Here is a 15,344-nt window from a genome sequence, read left to right on the forward strand (position 1 = left end):
GCGTCTGCAAATCGGGGCTGTACGAAGTGACTTTTGTCTTTATGCAGGACTGTAAGCTGTCATCTGTGAGGTGTGAGCAGTGTTTGTTTTTAACATAGTTCACTGTGGAGAATAGCTGCTGACATAATGTGGATCCGAAGATCCATAATTGGCCTACCTGGGTTGAAAGTCTCGATAAATGCATGGCGTTTCAGCGGGTACACCGGCTTCCGCGAGTGTGACGCTTATTTTGAGCGATGAAAAAAATAATAGAATATAATTTTATTTTTATATTTCAATATCACAATAATCTTCCAATTTAGAAATACAAGTTAAAAAAAGAACTAAACACAAATAAAATACACTTCAGCTAAATACTTCTAATTTATTTTCCCAAACCACGCGGAGCCGCACTATAAGGACTAAGGAGCTGCATGCGGCTCCGGAGCCGCAGGTTGCCGACCCCTGGCCTAGGCAGACAGATGAGGTGGTCCTTGTCCTGCTACTTTAAATCTGAAAGATCACACAGAGAAAGTTTTAAGTGAAGCTTTACACGTTTAATGTTTGCAGAGGTGTTTGTGATGCCAACTTCACTGCAGTCATTTGGATGGGTTCACTGTTTGAGCTTTGAGGTATTTGATTAAAAATATCCACCATATAAGTAACAAATCATACATGACATAGCATGTCAGCATGCAAATACTCTATGAAAAAAACAAAGAAGCTACTGCATCTGTAGGATATAATTTTCAGTTTTACAGAACAACAACCAGTTCCCTAAGGAATTGTGCAACTTCTGTTTATTCAGATTGTTTTTATCAACACAAGAAAATGAAAACAGAGAACATAAAACGTGCACGGTGTGGTTTGGAGCTTTGAAACATTTATTTCAAGATTGCCCCAAATTCCCTCAAGAGCACAAAAAGCATGCTTTTATAGAAATCCTATATGAACATGATGACACAAATTTAAACAGCTGAAGTATGTGGAGACTAAATTTTGCAGAACTATTTCTTTTTTGTGAAAATCAGTTCCTGATTCAACTTAATCAAATTAGTTATGACTAGAGTTGGATGTCTCGAGACCGGTCTCGAGACCACTTTTACGTGGTCTTGGTCCCGTCTTGGTCCCGACGGACTTTTGTCTTGGTCTTGTCTTGGTGTCGACTGACTTTGGTCTTGGTCTTGGTCTCGCTGTCTCGGTCTTGCGTTCTCAAATCGACATAGTGTTCAGGAGATTTGGAGTCAACCATCAGCGGAGCAGGGGGTGTGGCATACTGGGCTTAAGTCCGGGTCATTTTTTCAGAAGCATGGGGTCTTTTGGAGTGTAATTTGTTAGTTAGATGCCTGACTGACAACTGTATAAAACAAAAACAACACACGAAGCACAGAGCGCACCGTCGTAAATTCCCCCTAATTTTGGTATGATCCAAACTCATGCACTAGGCGACTGAGCACAGCACCCATGTGAGCGAGGGGGGAGAAGCTGCTGCCTGCGAGTTTGCTGCAGACAGAGGAGAGCTTAAGTTTGACCAGGTACCAAAGCAAATCATTCATACTGTACAAATAATGTAAATATGACAGTGTATCACAAAAGATTGATATCAAACTGATCACTTGGTTGCGTTACTTGCTCTTCGAGGTGAATCAACAAATGGATAAATAAAAAGCCAAACGACAATACTGTTTTTTTAGAGAGTCTTAGCTTACATTTCATATTTTCAGTTGTTATCCTCCACGGCTAAACAAACTCTCTAAATCAGTTTCAATTGTGTACTGATGAACACAACAATGGACATAAGGAGCTTCTTTCAAAGAAAAAACTCAGGTAGATGTTATTTTATATATTATGCTTTGTATGTTGTTCAGTATATTTCTATGCAAAACAAGAGAAATTTCAATACACAGCAGTATATTCACAGTTGAAACCAGATATTTACATACACTTTAGGGAGAAAACATAAAAACTTTTTTTTTACTGTTAAACATCAAATTAGAGTAAACTTGTTTTGTTTTAGATAAATAAATGTTGAAATATCTTTTGAATTAGTTAAATGTCAGAATAAAAAGAGGGAGCTGTCTATTTTAATCACTTTCATCAAATTTAGGAGTACATATACACTAAGTTTATTGTTAATTAATAAGAAAACTCCAGACGATTCCATTCTGAGCTGAAGAAGCTTCTGATAGGTTAGTAGAGTCCATGTGAGTAAATTGGTGGCACACCTGTGGATGCATATAAGGTAAAACACAGAGCCTGTTTCTTTGACATGGGAAAAATCAAGAGATATCAACCAAAACACCAGGAAAACAATTGTGGAGCTCCATAAGTGTGGCTCAGTTTTGAATACAATTTGGTGCCATTTACAATTAAGAAATACAGACAATTTATCTCTTTACTCTTAAAGTTAACAAATATGTTTTTTATATTTATCAATCTAAAAAAATACATTTAATCTGATTTGATGTTACAATTAAAAAGTGTTTTTGTTTTTATCTGAAGAGTATGTAAATATCTGGTTTCAACTGTGTATTTGATGATGTTGGTGTTTGGCTTGATTGTCAGCACAAAGAGGGAGAGAGAGGAACAGAGATGGAACAAGAGCAGGTGAGACACACATGTTAGTCAAATGGTTGTTTGCCAAAACTCATCAGAACATGTATCTAGTACCTAGTGCATCTTTTTAGATACCATTTGTTACTTTTTAAATTCTATATTTATTAAGTTATGCAGGCTTGTTTGCACAACAAGGCTAAATAATTATATAAACGTTTCTGAATCTAAATAGTGTACTTTGGTAGAATTAAAAAAATAAGTGTAGTGCAGGTCTATGATGATTTTTAGTGCTACTATCATCTAGTTTTGATTCTGGTTCTGTTTTGGTTAGGTCCTAAGTAGTCCTGATTTTGAACTGTTGTAGTCCTGTTTTAATTCCGGATCAGTTCTGGGTCTGGTTGAATTGGGGTTTAGTCTTCGTGTCTTGATACAGCCCTGATTTTGTTCTGCCTTGCTGCTTAATTAAAAAAAAATAGTTTAAAGTGTCTTGCATATGTGATATTTTTTTTCCTATATGAAGTCATTGTTTTTTGAACAAAACTCAAAACAGAGCCTATTAATCTTTCAGTCATTTCTACCCTCACTTTATTTCCTTTCGCTGCTCAGCTCTCACACAGTGGCTCAGCTATGCTCCAATCCCTCCATATTGTGGCCAATCACATGCGAGGATATAGGATAATATCATTGTGTGAAAAACAGAGAGGGTGAGAGACGCGACAGTCAAGTGGAGCGTGCGTCTGTCCTCTCAGTAAGTGAGTGAGACAGTAGACAGCGGTGAGGAGGGCTGTGCGAAAGCAAAAACACATAAATATGCCTGACACCCGTAAACGAAGCAGCATCTGGCTGCAGTTTAAAGACTTTTTTTGTCTCGGTCTTGGTCTTGTCTTGGTCTTGGATTAGGCAGTCTTGACTACAAGTCTACTTATGACTAGAGATGGACCGATCCGATATTACGTATCGGTCCGATACTGACCTAAATTACTGGATCGGATATCGGCGAGAAATAAAAAATGTAATCCGATCCATTAAATATCAAAAAAGCATCTCACAAAACATGCGACATGGCGTAACTCGGCTCATAACCGTAGCACGTTGCAGCAGTATACGTCACGTGATAGAGCGGCTGTGTGTATTTGGAGCCTCGCTACCAAACCAGCATTTCATCTCCGAGGAAGTGATCCCAGAGAGAAGTAAAGCAAGTGTGTAAGTTCATCTCTGAATGTTTGTAAAGCATTCCCATGTTAAGCTTAACAACCGATATATGGAGCGAGTGCCTCTCTCTCTCCCTCCCTCTCCTGCTGCTACTTCAATCGTGAAACTGCTTAATGATCAGCTGATCGGCTTTTCTGTCGCGAGTCCGTCTCTCTTCTTTGTTTTTGGCCCACTTTGCACCAGAAAGAGGAAACCAGCGGCTGAACAACAGCAGCACGTTTAACCTTGATAAGCTGTTGTTAGAATTTATTTAATATTACTTTCTACACCAGGATCCTTTTCTACGTAGCTGACGGCTGGTGACTGTGCAGGGGTGGATCTAGCAAAGTTTAGCCAGGGGGGCCGATAGGGCATTAACAGGGAAAAGGGGGGCACAAAGACATACTTTTCTTTCTTATTCTCATTTAAAATATGTAGCTTTTAATAAATAATTATCTGAATCTTACACCCAAAGTTTTAATCTGATGTAAAATGTATAGAAGTCCATTACTTTAAGTTATATTCTTTGAATTATTGTTATTTGTTTGTATTGTATTTATAGTTTCTGGTTTCTAGGTTTTCTGTTCAGTTTCTAGGCCTCCCCTGTGTTCCTGGTGTCACGTCTCTAGTTTTAGTTCTGTATTCTTGTTCTCCTTATTTGTCTCTGTGTTGTATGCTTGGTTCTCTGTCACTATATCTTCCCTGTGTTCCACGTCTAGTTACTTTGGTCTCTGAGCTTCACGTTTCCATGTCTCAATGTCTAGTCCTCATTTTTATGAGGGTTATACTCTCTGTTTTATTTTGATAGTCCCTGTCTTGTGTGCAGTGTATCTAGTGTTGCTTCCCCTTCTCTCATTAGGTCCCATTGTCCCATCTGTGTTCCCATCTTTCCCCCCATCCTCACCTTGTCTTCCTTTTGTATTTAAGCCCTGTGTTTGTCTCTGTCCCTTGTCATGTCCTTAACCCTCAGTGGGTTTAAACCCAGTGGGTTTAAATCTGGGAAATGAGCTCACCCGAAACCCTGGCTGATTGTGACCCAGACCCGTTTTCACACCTCGGCTCATGTGATTAGGTAGAGGATCATCAGGGGGTCCTTTGTCCCTCTTTGGGGGGAAACTCCCACTGGGTTTAAATCTGGGACTCTCCACCATTTGACCCTTAGAACTGAAGAAGCTTCTTGGATGAGAGGTGAAACATCTTCAAGCAAGTTAAAGAAGTCCAGACGCTTTTCTTTCCAAGCTCCTTAGACTACGATGACCTGGATAACTGAGAACCTTCACAGGCATTTTTACACAGCTACATTTTCACCTGAAAAATTTTTAAAATTTATTTTGTGATCCAGAATGCACCACCACCGATCCATTTTACAATTCTACAGTGGAAGCCGCTGCACAGAATCTTATTACTGTGCTCACTCAGAATCTTTCTCAGGGACAGCACCAGACAGCACAGGGAGTAAGGCAGGAACAGGGACCTCCCTCTGTAGATCAAGAGATGGCAAGGTTTTAAATTAAATATGAAAATAAATTATTTAAAAAGTTTTTAACCTTTTTGGTGTGTTATAACTGTACTGTCATTTTCATGTATTTTTCTAATTCCGTTCAGATCTTTCCCTGGTTTCTTTGGAAAAAAAAAGTTTTCTTGGAAAACGAAAGATGCATAATCCAAGGATCCCTGTGACACCACCTTTTAAAGCATGGAAGCCTTTCAGTTTCTATGTATACTTGCTGAACTGTAATGCAGTAACAACACCTACCTCCTCTGAGGAATTTCAGCTTGCACAGGCAGGACTGGGTAAAAGACATCTCACAATGTCCAGGGACATGAACCATGAAGAGGTTAAAGGAATAAATATATAGATTTTCAGACTTATATGTCTCTGTAAAGATCATCAAGTCTGCAGGCATCACAATATTGATCTTCTTCTGCAGTTATTTGGACTTCTTAAAAGTGAATATCCTAAAATGCAGGGTCTGACTGGAGGATGGTTGCTCTACAAGGCTACAGGTAGGGGTAACAAATGTTTATTACATGATAGTCACATAATTTGCACCTATGTGAACTAGATCTGGGCTCTACTTTTTTCAGGTGGTCAGGGTAAAAGGAAACTGACACTGGTCCCTCCTGATTCTGAAGGTTACACAGGGACCCTAATACGCAGTATGACAGGAAATGGGAAAAACTTGCTGTATATAGTACCTTTACAGCAAGAATTTGACCTTACTCCGTTACCTCCTGATGCAGTTGAATTTAAAAATATGCCCAAAGCACAATGCCAAACATGCAAAGTAAGTCTGCCATTGCATATTTTGGCTCTTCATGTGCAGGAGTGCACAGAGTCTGGGTCTTCAGCTGAAGACACAGAGGTACATACATCTTAGAACAATATATGCATTTATTTTAATGAAATTGCATTGCATTGAAATGTCAATAAAAAAAATGACCCACTTGTTTTTTATCTTAATCAGCAATGTTATATGTCTATTAATTATGATAGGCATGTCAAACCGAGGTCCAAATAGTGTCCGTGCAGCCTTCTGAAGAGCACACCGACACAGAGGAATTGGATGAAGAAGTAATATCTTAATAGAAATGAGTATAGACCATTAACATAACTACAATGGAACTCTATTCAATATTTTAACTCTCATTTCTGTTTTAGAAACTTCAGTGTCCTATCTGTAACTTGAAATTTGCACCTTCTTTCCTTGAAATCCATGCAAGCACATGCGGAGAAAGGTAGTTCAAAAAGCATGGCTTTTAAAATTACATATAGGATATAACATCTTGAGAATTTCCCATTTAAACAACAACTTTTTCTTTATTTTTATTAGAAGCAAAAATGTAATAGACGTGGATGAAATTGAGGAGAACATAGTAGAAGAGGACCATATGAAAAGGTAAAAAACATCACACACACAGATGACTATTAATACTCTGAACTGAATAATGAGTGTTTATTCTTTCATTTATTGACTTTTTTAGTGTCGACGATGTGTTGGATGCGATTTGTCAAAGAGTTGATGTGGAGAAGCAGTTCAGCATCCTTATTTCAAGAACAAACATTCTGGAGAGAGGCCTTCTGCAGTGGCAACGTCAAAAAAAAAATTCACCCACTGCCATGTTGAAGGTGTCCTTCTTTGGGGAAGCAGGAATCGACACTGGTGCCCGTCGAAAAGAATTTCTCACAGGTGAACTTAAAGAGATCAATTACTTTTCCATTCGTATTATTTATGTTGAAGAAATGACCAATCCCTAAATTTTATACTTCTGTAATATACATTTTATCTTCTAAGTGAACTCTGCTCCAGTTGTGTTGTAAATATGATTATATTTCTCCTTTACTAAACTATACATCAATCATGTTTATAATTTGGGATGGACTGATATGAAAGTTCTTGGCCGAAACCAAAAATGAGAAAACCAAGGTCGAAAACCAAAACACCGGTAACACAGGGAAAATAGTCTTTTTTTTAAACCATAGCATGGCTGTGATGCGACTATGTTGTGTTATGAGCTTACTGGTTTGGTGTTGATAAAAGGTGTCAATATTATTGTCTCAAGTACACCTTTCTGTATACTATGATTTCTTTTTTGAATCATCCATCCATCCATCCATTTTCTTGGCCGCTTATCCCTTGTGGGGTCGCGGGGAGTGCTGGTGCCTATCTCCAGCGGTCACAGGGCGAGAGGCGGGGTACAACCTGGATGGGTCGCCAGTCCATCGCAGGGCATCTTTTTTGAATCAATATTTTCATTTTATATGGAATTTTTACATATCTGGAACAGATGTATGATGTTGCTTCAGTACATCTGTCATGTTAAGCCTTCAAAATCAGTGAGACACATTATGATATATATATCAGTATTGCCTCAAATGAAAAAAATACTGTGATATGAAAAAAATCTTATTTCACCCAGCTCTAAATGAATGTTTTACATCGGATAATTCATAACTTTCTTCTCTCAATAGAAATGGTCGCCGGAATCAAGACTCGTTTCTTTGAAGGACCACCACACCAAAAAAGTCCACGCTATTCCCTTACTGACTTTGACAGTGGACTCTTCAGGCATGTTTATTTTAAAGAAAGGGAAAACTGTCATGTTTTATACTATAAGCAACACACTCATGCTGTTTGTATAAATAGGACTGTTGGTGAGATTCTGGCCGTCAGTTTGGCACAAGGAGGTCCTGCCCCTACATTTTTCAGCCAGTGGGCTTACAGTTACCTCTGCAATGGGCAGATCAACCCAACACAGCTGGATAAAAATACAGTGGCAGATTCACAGTTGCAGTTACTGATTGACCAGGTGCTGTATAACTAGTAAAAATATTGCCTTAGTACACATTGCAGCTATATAATTTCATCTGTTAAATTACTTTTAGGTGGAATCTTCAACTGAGCAGTCACTTCAGGGCCTTACTGATGAGATTTTAAACTGTGGATTCACTGGAGCCATCTCGGTTCAAAACAAGGAACCGATTGTCCGGTATGCTGTGACATGTTTTCGTTTTTCTATATGAATGTGAGAAAAATAGCATCTGAAGATGTTGTTTAATCTCTTTTTTGTACCCACAGAGCCATTACACTCCATGCTGTGCTTAGATTGCAGCCAATGTTGGAACAACTCAAGGAGGGTTTGCAGCTGTATGGCCTCCACCTGCTGATTAAGCAATACCCAGAAATCTGCCAGCCTGTCTTCGTCCTTGGGGGAGATGTGAAAGTGAGTACAAACGTATTTTCAGTTTTACATGTATGTATTACATACATTTACACATTTTGTTACATTACAGACACAAATATGAATCTATTTTATTTCAACTCTAAATGAAACACCTACACAAAGTGGTGTACATTAGAGAAGTGGAACAAAAATCATACATGATGCCAAATATTTATTACAAATAAATAACTGAAAACTCTGGTGTTTGTAATTATTCAGCCCCCTTTGGTCTCAGTGTAGTCAGTTGCCCATAGACATTTCCTGATGATTGCTAAACATACAGTAAAGCCAGGGCAACAATAGAAAAACAAAACATTTCCATGTGTTAGAACGGCCCAGTCAACGTCCAGATCTAAATCCAATCCAGAATCTGTGGCAAGATCTGAAAACTGCTGTTCACAAACGCTGTCCATCTATTCTGACTGAGGTGGAGCTGTTTGGCAAAGAAGAATGAGCAAGAATGTCAGTCTGTAAATGTGCAAAGCTGGTAGAAAAATACCCTAAAAGACTGGGAGCTGTAATTGCAGCAAAAGGTGTTTCTAAAAAGTATTGACTGAGGGGGCTGAATAATTACACACACCACACTTTTCAGTTATTTATTTGTTAAAAAAAATGTTTGGAATCATGGATGAATTTTGTTACAATTCTCAATTGTTTACCACTTTTTATTGGTCTTTTATGTTGAATTCCAATAAAATATATTCATGTTTGTGGCTATAATGTGACAAACTGTGGAAAAGTTCTAGGGCCCGAATACTGCAGCCCTGAAGTAATCAAGCCGTTGGGTTGCTTTGCTTTCTAATATCATCATAGGTTAATGCCGAGTTTGTCATGGCGTCCATTCACCCTCAGCTGAGTGAGAATGGAACCTCCAAGCATCAGGTTGAGCTGGACCTGGTTAACTTCATTCAGGACTTGCTTTATGAGTCAGAAGGTAAATGGTTATTTTTGTCTAGTTTATAGTTGTCACATTCCAAAATTATATTCTAAGGTTTTTGTGACAAAAGTTACACTTGTATCGAATTAAAATATTTAGATATTTTTTTTGTCCAAGAGGCCAGGGTTCTTCAAAACGTCTTAAAATTCACTCTTATCCTAACAGAAGGTCAAGAACATGTAGCTGACGAAGATGGCCCAAGATCTATCACACCTGCCAGGTTTCTGCAATGGATCACCGGTCAAGGCCATGTTCCTCTCCTCCCCTCAGAAAAGAAGGACTTTGCTGTGGTGGTAAAATTTAATCACAATTGTGAAGCTGACTTTGGAAATCACAGCATCTGCTATCCTGTTGTGTCATCCTGTGCTAAGACCATTGTCCTGCCTGTGAAACATATGAAGTCCTATAGTCAATTCAGAATGGTTCTGCTGGAGGCTTTTCATCTTGGCCAGGAATTTAACAATGTGTAAAGCATAGCATTGTCTATCAATGTGTAACTCAAAATGCTGCTCCTTCCATTTAATGTTCAGGAAGCACATTTCAAAGTTGGAGATTGACAGCCAGAGTTCTTTAATGAGTGGCATGAAGCACACAAAAACATACAGGTTCACTGTTGAAAAATGTGCCAGAGACAAAAAAAAGTAGTTTGTAATGTGATGTTTGAGTGTTCACATAAAAATTTCCTGGCAGGTTCATTTTACATGTATATCAAATCAAATAAAAGTCTGAGCTATTCATGAACCTTCTCTGGGTTGAAAATTCAAAATAAAAATGTTGCCGCCTAGGAACGGTGAGTTAGTACAAAAATAAGTACATCCAAATAAATGTCTCGGCCATGTGACTGAGAGGGCCTTGTTACATTGACAGTGTCTCTTAGTCTTGCCATGTCCTCCTCAGATAGAGGACATTCAACAGATGGAAGAATTACTCCAGGATTGCTCCCATCCAGCTCACCAATAGAGTTGACATCCAAGTACGCATCCTCGATTTCCTGTGATGATTTAAAAAAAAAAAAAAAAAGATATTTCAAATGACAATTCAAAAACAATGTTGGGAAATTCTAGACAAACAGTCAGCTCCATAAATATTGGAACATGGGAATTCTACTTTTGGCTCTATATGCCACGCAATGGATTTGAAATGGAACTAACACGATTGGCTATAACTGCAGAGATATTTGAACTGTTTTCATATGTGCCTTCCACTTAAGGGACCAAAAGTAATGGAACAATTGGCTTCTCTGATGTTCCATGGCCAGGGATGTGATATTCTTGTATTTAGTGAAGCAACTCCTGACAAAAACAGCAGGATAAATTTTGAAGTGTTTTGGGCAATATATCTGCTCATATTCAGCCAAATGCTTCGAAACTCATGAGGCAGCACTTGATGGTCCAGATGGACAATCACTTAAAGCATTCTGCAGAAAAAAAACAAATAGTTAAAAGAAGTGGAATGTTATGCAGTGGCCACGTCAGTCACTTGACCTGAATCTGACGGAGCAGTGTTTCATTGCTGAAGACAAAATTGAAGGGCAAATGCCTCAATAATAGCTGGAAGTGAAGACAGTTGCAGTAGAGGCCTGACAGAGCATCAGCAGGTATGAAGCCCAACATCTGCTGAAGTCTCTGCGATCCAGTTTCAGTTATGATTAATGTTCTGTCTCATTACTTTTGGTAACTTAACAAGTGGGGGGTACACATGCAGACTGTTGTAACTCCTACAACTTTTAACTGATTTGGATGCAAATACCCTCAACTTAAAGCTGATAGTCTGCAGTGACAGCACACTGTGTTTTTTTCAACATCTCCAAGTGCACTTTTTGAAACTTGATTAAAGAGGGATTGTATAATTTATATTTGTTTTAGTACCTCCCCTGTATCTGGAGTATCAACTGGATTCTGGTGGAGTCCCAGTGTCCACAGTTGTTGTGGGGACAGATTCCTCTCTGTCCTTAGAGGGTGGTTATCCCAACCCTGTCTAAAGACATCCAGATCCCTCTGCAGACGTGGAAGAAATGTATGTTGGGCACAAAACATGTGGACACCATCAGTTGGATCCAGAAGGCCTTCATCCTCGAGGTTGTGAAGGGTTTCATAGTGCACGCTTGAAACAGCCATCCACACATCTCGCCACAAGCGCTCTATTCTGTTCAACATCAAAATATGGCAACGTTTTCAGAATTTTACCCAGAAATTCACTGAATTGAAAAATATATAAGAACATTTTTCTTATTTCCATGGGACATTTATACAAATACTACACATACCTTTGGTTGTGAACACTCTTGCCTGACAGAAAGCTTCCTCTTCCACAGCCCCGGATGGTGAACATGCATCTTGCTATTCCAACATTTTCCACCCCTTGATCCCCTCGAACTCTGAAACAAAATTAAACATCGACAGTACAATTTGTTTTAAATCTAAAAAAAACATGTCACTCTTAAAATTTATTGCAGCCTTTGTGTTTTTAATATAATTTTACTTTAGACTGGTTATTTGAAGTTTATTGTTTTGGTCATTCAACAGTGTGCAGCTCTGTATAAGCACACCTTTCAAGAACTCTAAATGTTTGAACCATTTAAACAACTGTATGGGGATGTATAAACAACTGATCATATAGGCTACAGTTTACATATTGCATGTCAAAATAATTACACTGCTAATCAAGGGGGGGGGGGGGGGGGGGGGGGAATCATATTTACACATTTGCACAATCATTGTGAAAATTAATTTTGTGTAGATTTTACCTCAATGGAAAGCCATACTTTTGTACAGCCTCCAAGAAGAAAGCAAGTGCAGTTGATGCTCTGTTGTTGGCAGCAGCACCCAGGTACATGATCTAGAGATGTAAATATCATTAAGTGGAAACTTGGTCAAGTCAAGTTACTATAATTAAAGATAGAAACATGTTTATCAGGTATTGTAGCTTGGTACATTTATTTTATATTTATAATTACAAGAAAAAAAGCAGGCTACATAATTCCCCAAGGTAGCAAGCTGCCATGAGATGTAGCAGTACTTGTAATCAACTATTCACCCAAATGCAAAGGGTAAAAAAAAAAAATCCTTTTAGCAACTTGAAGAATTAGTTTACCAAGCATTTATAGTCCCCAAATACTGACAAACATAAACAGATTAGGAACATTTTGTTCTACAGAAGGATCTCTATATTACAGTATATGGTAAGTTTTATGGTAGACCAAAACACAAGTATTTCACTTTTCAATTAACATCTCATTCAGCTCAATTTTGAAAGTGAAAAATCACCTTTCTTGAGTACCCATCTATCCCTCCGAATATCACCAGGCCAAATCTGTAAAAAGAACAACAAAAAACAACAACTAGGGCATTAACAGGTATAAAACATAATTCAGTATTTAGCAGTATTGTCAGACTTCATCCTACCTTATTAGTTTATGGTTTGTGTCTATATGCATCAAGTAAAGAGGACCTTGCACTGAATATGTCCTTCGGACCACAAATCCCAGCCTTGTCATTCTTGAGAAAATACCAGCAGAGTCCACAGGGTGCATCGACGAGTACACTCTCTTCCACTGTACATGGTGGCCCATGGCTTGAAGCATCCCTTTCATCATCCTGTATCCAACATGAGGTGTTCTTGTCTTTATAGATCTTACTAAATTGTCCAGCTCTTCATCACTTGTTGTACTGTAGCACTGCTTTATGGAAATGCCATATTCATGCAAACGACGTTTCACTGTCCTCACAGATATTCCAAGAAGTTTTGCAATTTGGGTGATTGATAAGAACATTTCTGTCAGTATCTGGAGCTGTACAGGCGATACATTGTAATTTGGACGTCCCAGCTTTCCTTCTGACACTGACATCTGAGAGGGGGTTTGTTCATTGACGTCCTCCATACTGAGCACAGTTGACAGCTCTATCAGAGCATTTATAATACTTTGAGGGATCTCAACCTGATCGGACAAAGATCTTAAAAGGACCATCTCATGGTCGATAACAAACTGCAAATAGTCCACATCGAGGGGTTGTCTGTGCATGACCTGGGAAACTTTATGCAGTAATCGCTGAAGCATCTCTCTTTTTAGCTGCTCCTAAATTAAATACAAAGAATTTTACGTTACTTCACTAACTTTGTTGTTCTCCAAGCTTACAGATCAACTAGGACGTAAGTTTCAGCCGAAAATGATAGCGAGGCGTTTCTGTTGAGCTAGCATTTCAGCAAAAAACGTTATAAAATAAAAAAACAGAAAAAAAAATTAACCGTAACAATAGCCACTTCTTAAATTCGTAGTATTCACAGACTGCAGTGTAATTGTTCCAAACTTAAACACTCACCTGATTGTTCGCGCCAGCAGTGTTGTTGGAAGACGACGCCATCGTTCACTGAGGGACAAGTTAACAGCAGCCCCCACCCGATACAATGCGCGCTACTTTGAGAGCATGGGAAATGACCACTTCTCACGTAGTGGCTGGGAAAACGTCTCATAATTGATCAGTTACGGCGTAATTTGTACACATTACTGCTTGAAAGAGCTTTAGTAACTGAGTTTTAGCAGTTATGCATGACATGTTTTCTAAACATTATCAAATAATACAGTGCAGGAGGTGTTTGATAAATTATGTTCATTCCCAGGTTTCCTGAAGGCAACATGAAAAATGGACCATCTTGAGCCTGCAGCGGTCTGCTGTCACTCATGATTCCCCGCCCCTCTGTGTGTAGCCACGCCCACCACGCCAAAACAGGGCCAAAAGTCTGTAACTGAAAAATAGAGATCTGAAAGTGAAAAAAAAAATTGAAGCTGAGAGAAAAATCCGAACCTGAAGAATTTATTTTTGAAAGTGAAAACAAAAAATTTGAAGCTGAGAGAAAAATCCGAACCTGAAGAATTTTTTTTTGTACATTAATTTAAAAGATCTGAATCTGAAAATTTTAAATCCAACTCTTTCTTTTTCAAAGTTCACTCTAAAAATGTGACTTTTGCTTTCAGTTTACATATTTTCGATTTCAATTTTTTTTTTAACTAAACAAACATTATGGCCCTGATTTAACTCCATAGGCTGACAGCTCAGCAGAGGCAAAGAAACAAGATCTGTACCACTGTGGCATCTGGGTGATGAAACTGGGCTGTAGTAGGCAGTGTTGGGAAGGTTATTTTTAAAATGTATTCCATTACAGAATACATGGCCCAAAATGTATTTTGTAACATATTCCATTAAGTTACTCAATGAGAGTAACGTATTCTGAATACTTTGGATTAATTAATATATTGTCATGGTTTTTACAACTACATGAATGTACTTTTGCTGTATGATTTATTACTATTAGTGAAGGTTACTCGCCATACCAATACCAACTAGATTTTTAAATCTTAATATAAAATGAGTAACAGTAGGGTGGACATTAGGTAAGGCTGCACTTTTTGCAGTGATCTCATATAGAAAACTATTTCTGTATCAGTCATATGTTTTCTTTTTCTCTGTTAATAATCATGTGGAACTGCATATGATTATTTGCAGCTAGCAGGTTGTTAATGCTACCCATTCAAGTCTAAAATCAGCATGTTAACATGTGGAGATCCTGAAGGCTGCTCGAAAAATGATCAGATTATATTTTACATATTTGTTCAATTCTCTTCCAAACCCCAGCTGTCCATTGTAGGTTTTGAGTGTTTACTAAAATAAAAATAAAATCGTTCTAACATCTCACTTGTTTGTTTTTATTCAGGCATACATGTATACTATTTTTATTAAGAAAGATTAAGCTCATGTTTCTGTCATGTAGTGATTGTGCTTAACTGTATGAGGCTTATTAGATATTATGAAACAGAAGTCAAGTAAATTATCTTTTATTTTCTTAAAGAAATCTACTACATCATGTGTAATTTTTTATGTCATGTGTCATTTCCATTGCAAATATTACTCACAGTTAAATTAAGAGGGGATGGCAGTAAAAACTCCAGAGCTGTGATGTC

General features: G+C 38.1%; 1 protein-coding gene across 1 annotated transcript; it reads right to left on the minus strand.

Moving 5' to 3' along the window:
- Nucleotides 1–10,757: 10,757 nt before the first annotated feature.
- Nucleotides 10,758–13,749, minus strand: LOC134634173 (uncharacterized). The gene is made up of 7 exons (XM_063483235.1): nucleotides 13,708–13,749; nucleotides 12,793–13,463; nucleotides 12,655–12,700; nucleotides 12,135–12,226; nucleotides 11,655–11,765; nucleotides 11,257–11,533; nucleotides 10,758–10,805 (listed from the first exon to the last, which is right to left on the minus strand). The coding sequence occupies exons 1-7, from the start codon at nucleotides 13,747–13,749 to the stop codon at nucleotides 10,758–10,760; spliced, it is 1,287 nt and encodes a 428-aa protein (XP_063339305.1).
- Between the last annotated feature and the right edge of the window lie 1,595 nt (nucleotides 13,750–15,344).

The sequence above is a fragment of the Pelmatolapia mariae genome, linkage group LG9 (assembly GCF_036321145.2).
Source record: "Pelmatolapia mariae isolate MD_Pm_ZW linkage group LG9, Pm_UMD_F_2, whole genome shotgun sequence".
NCBI classification, from domain to species: Eukaryota; Metazoa; Chordata; class Actinopteri; order Cichliformes; family Cichlidae; genus Pelmatolapia; species Pelmatolapia mariae.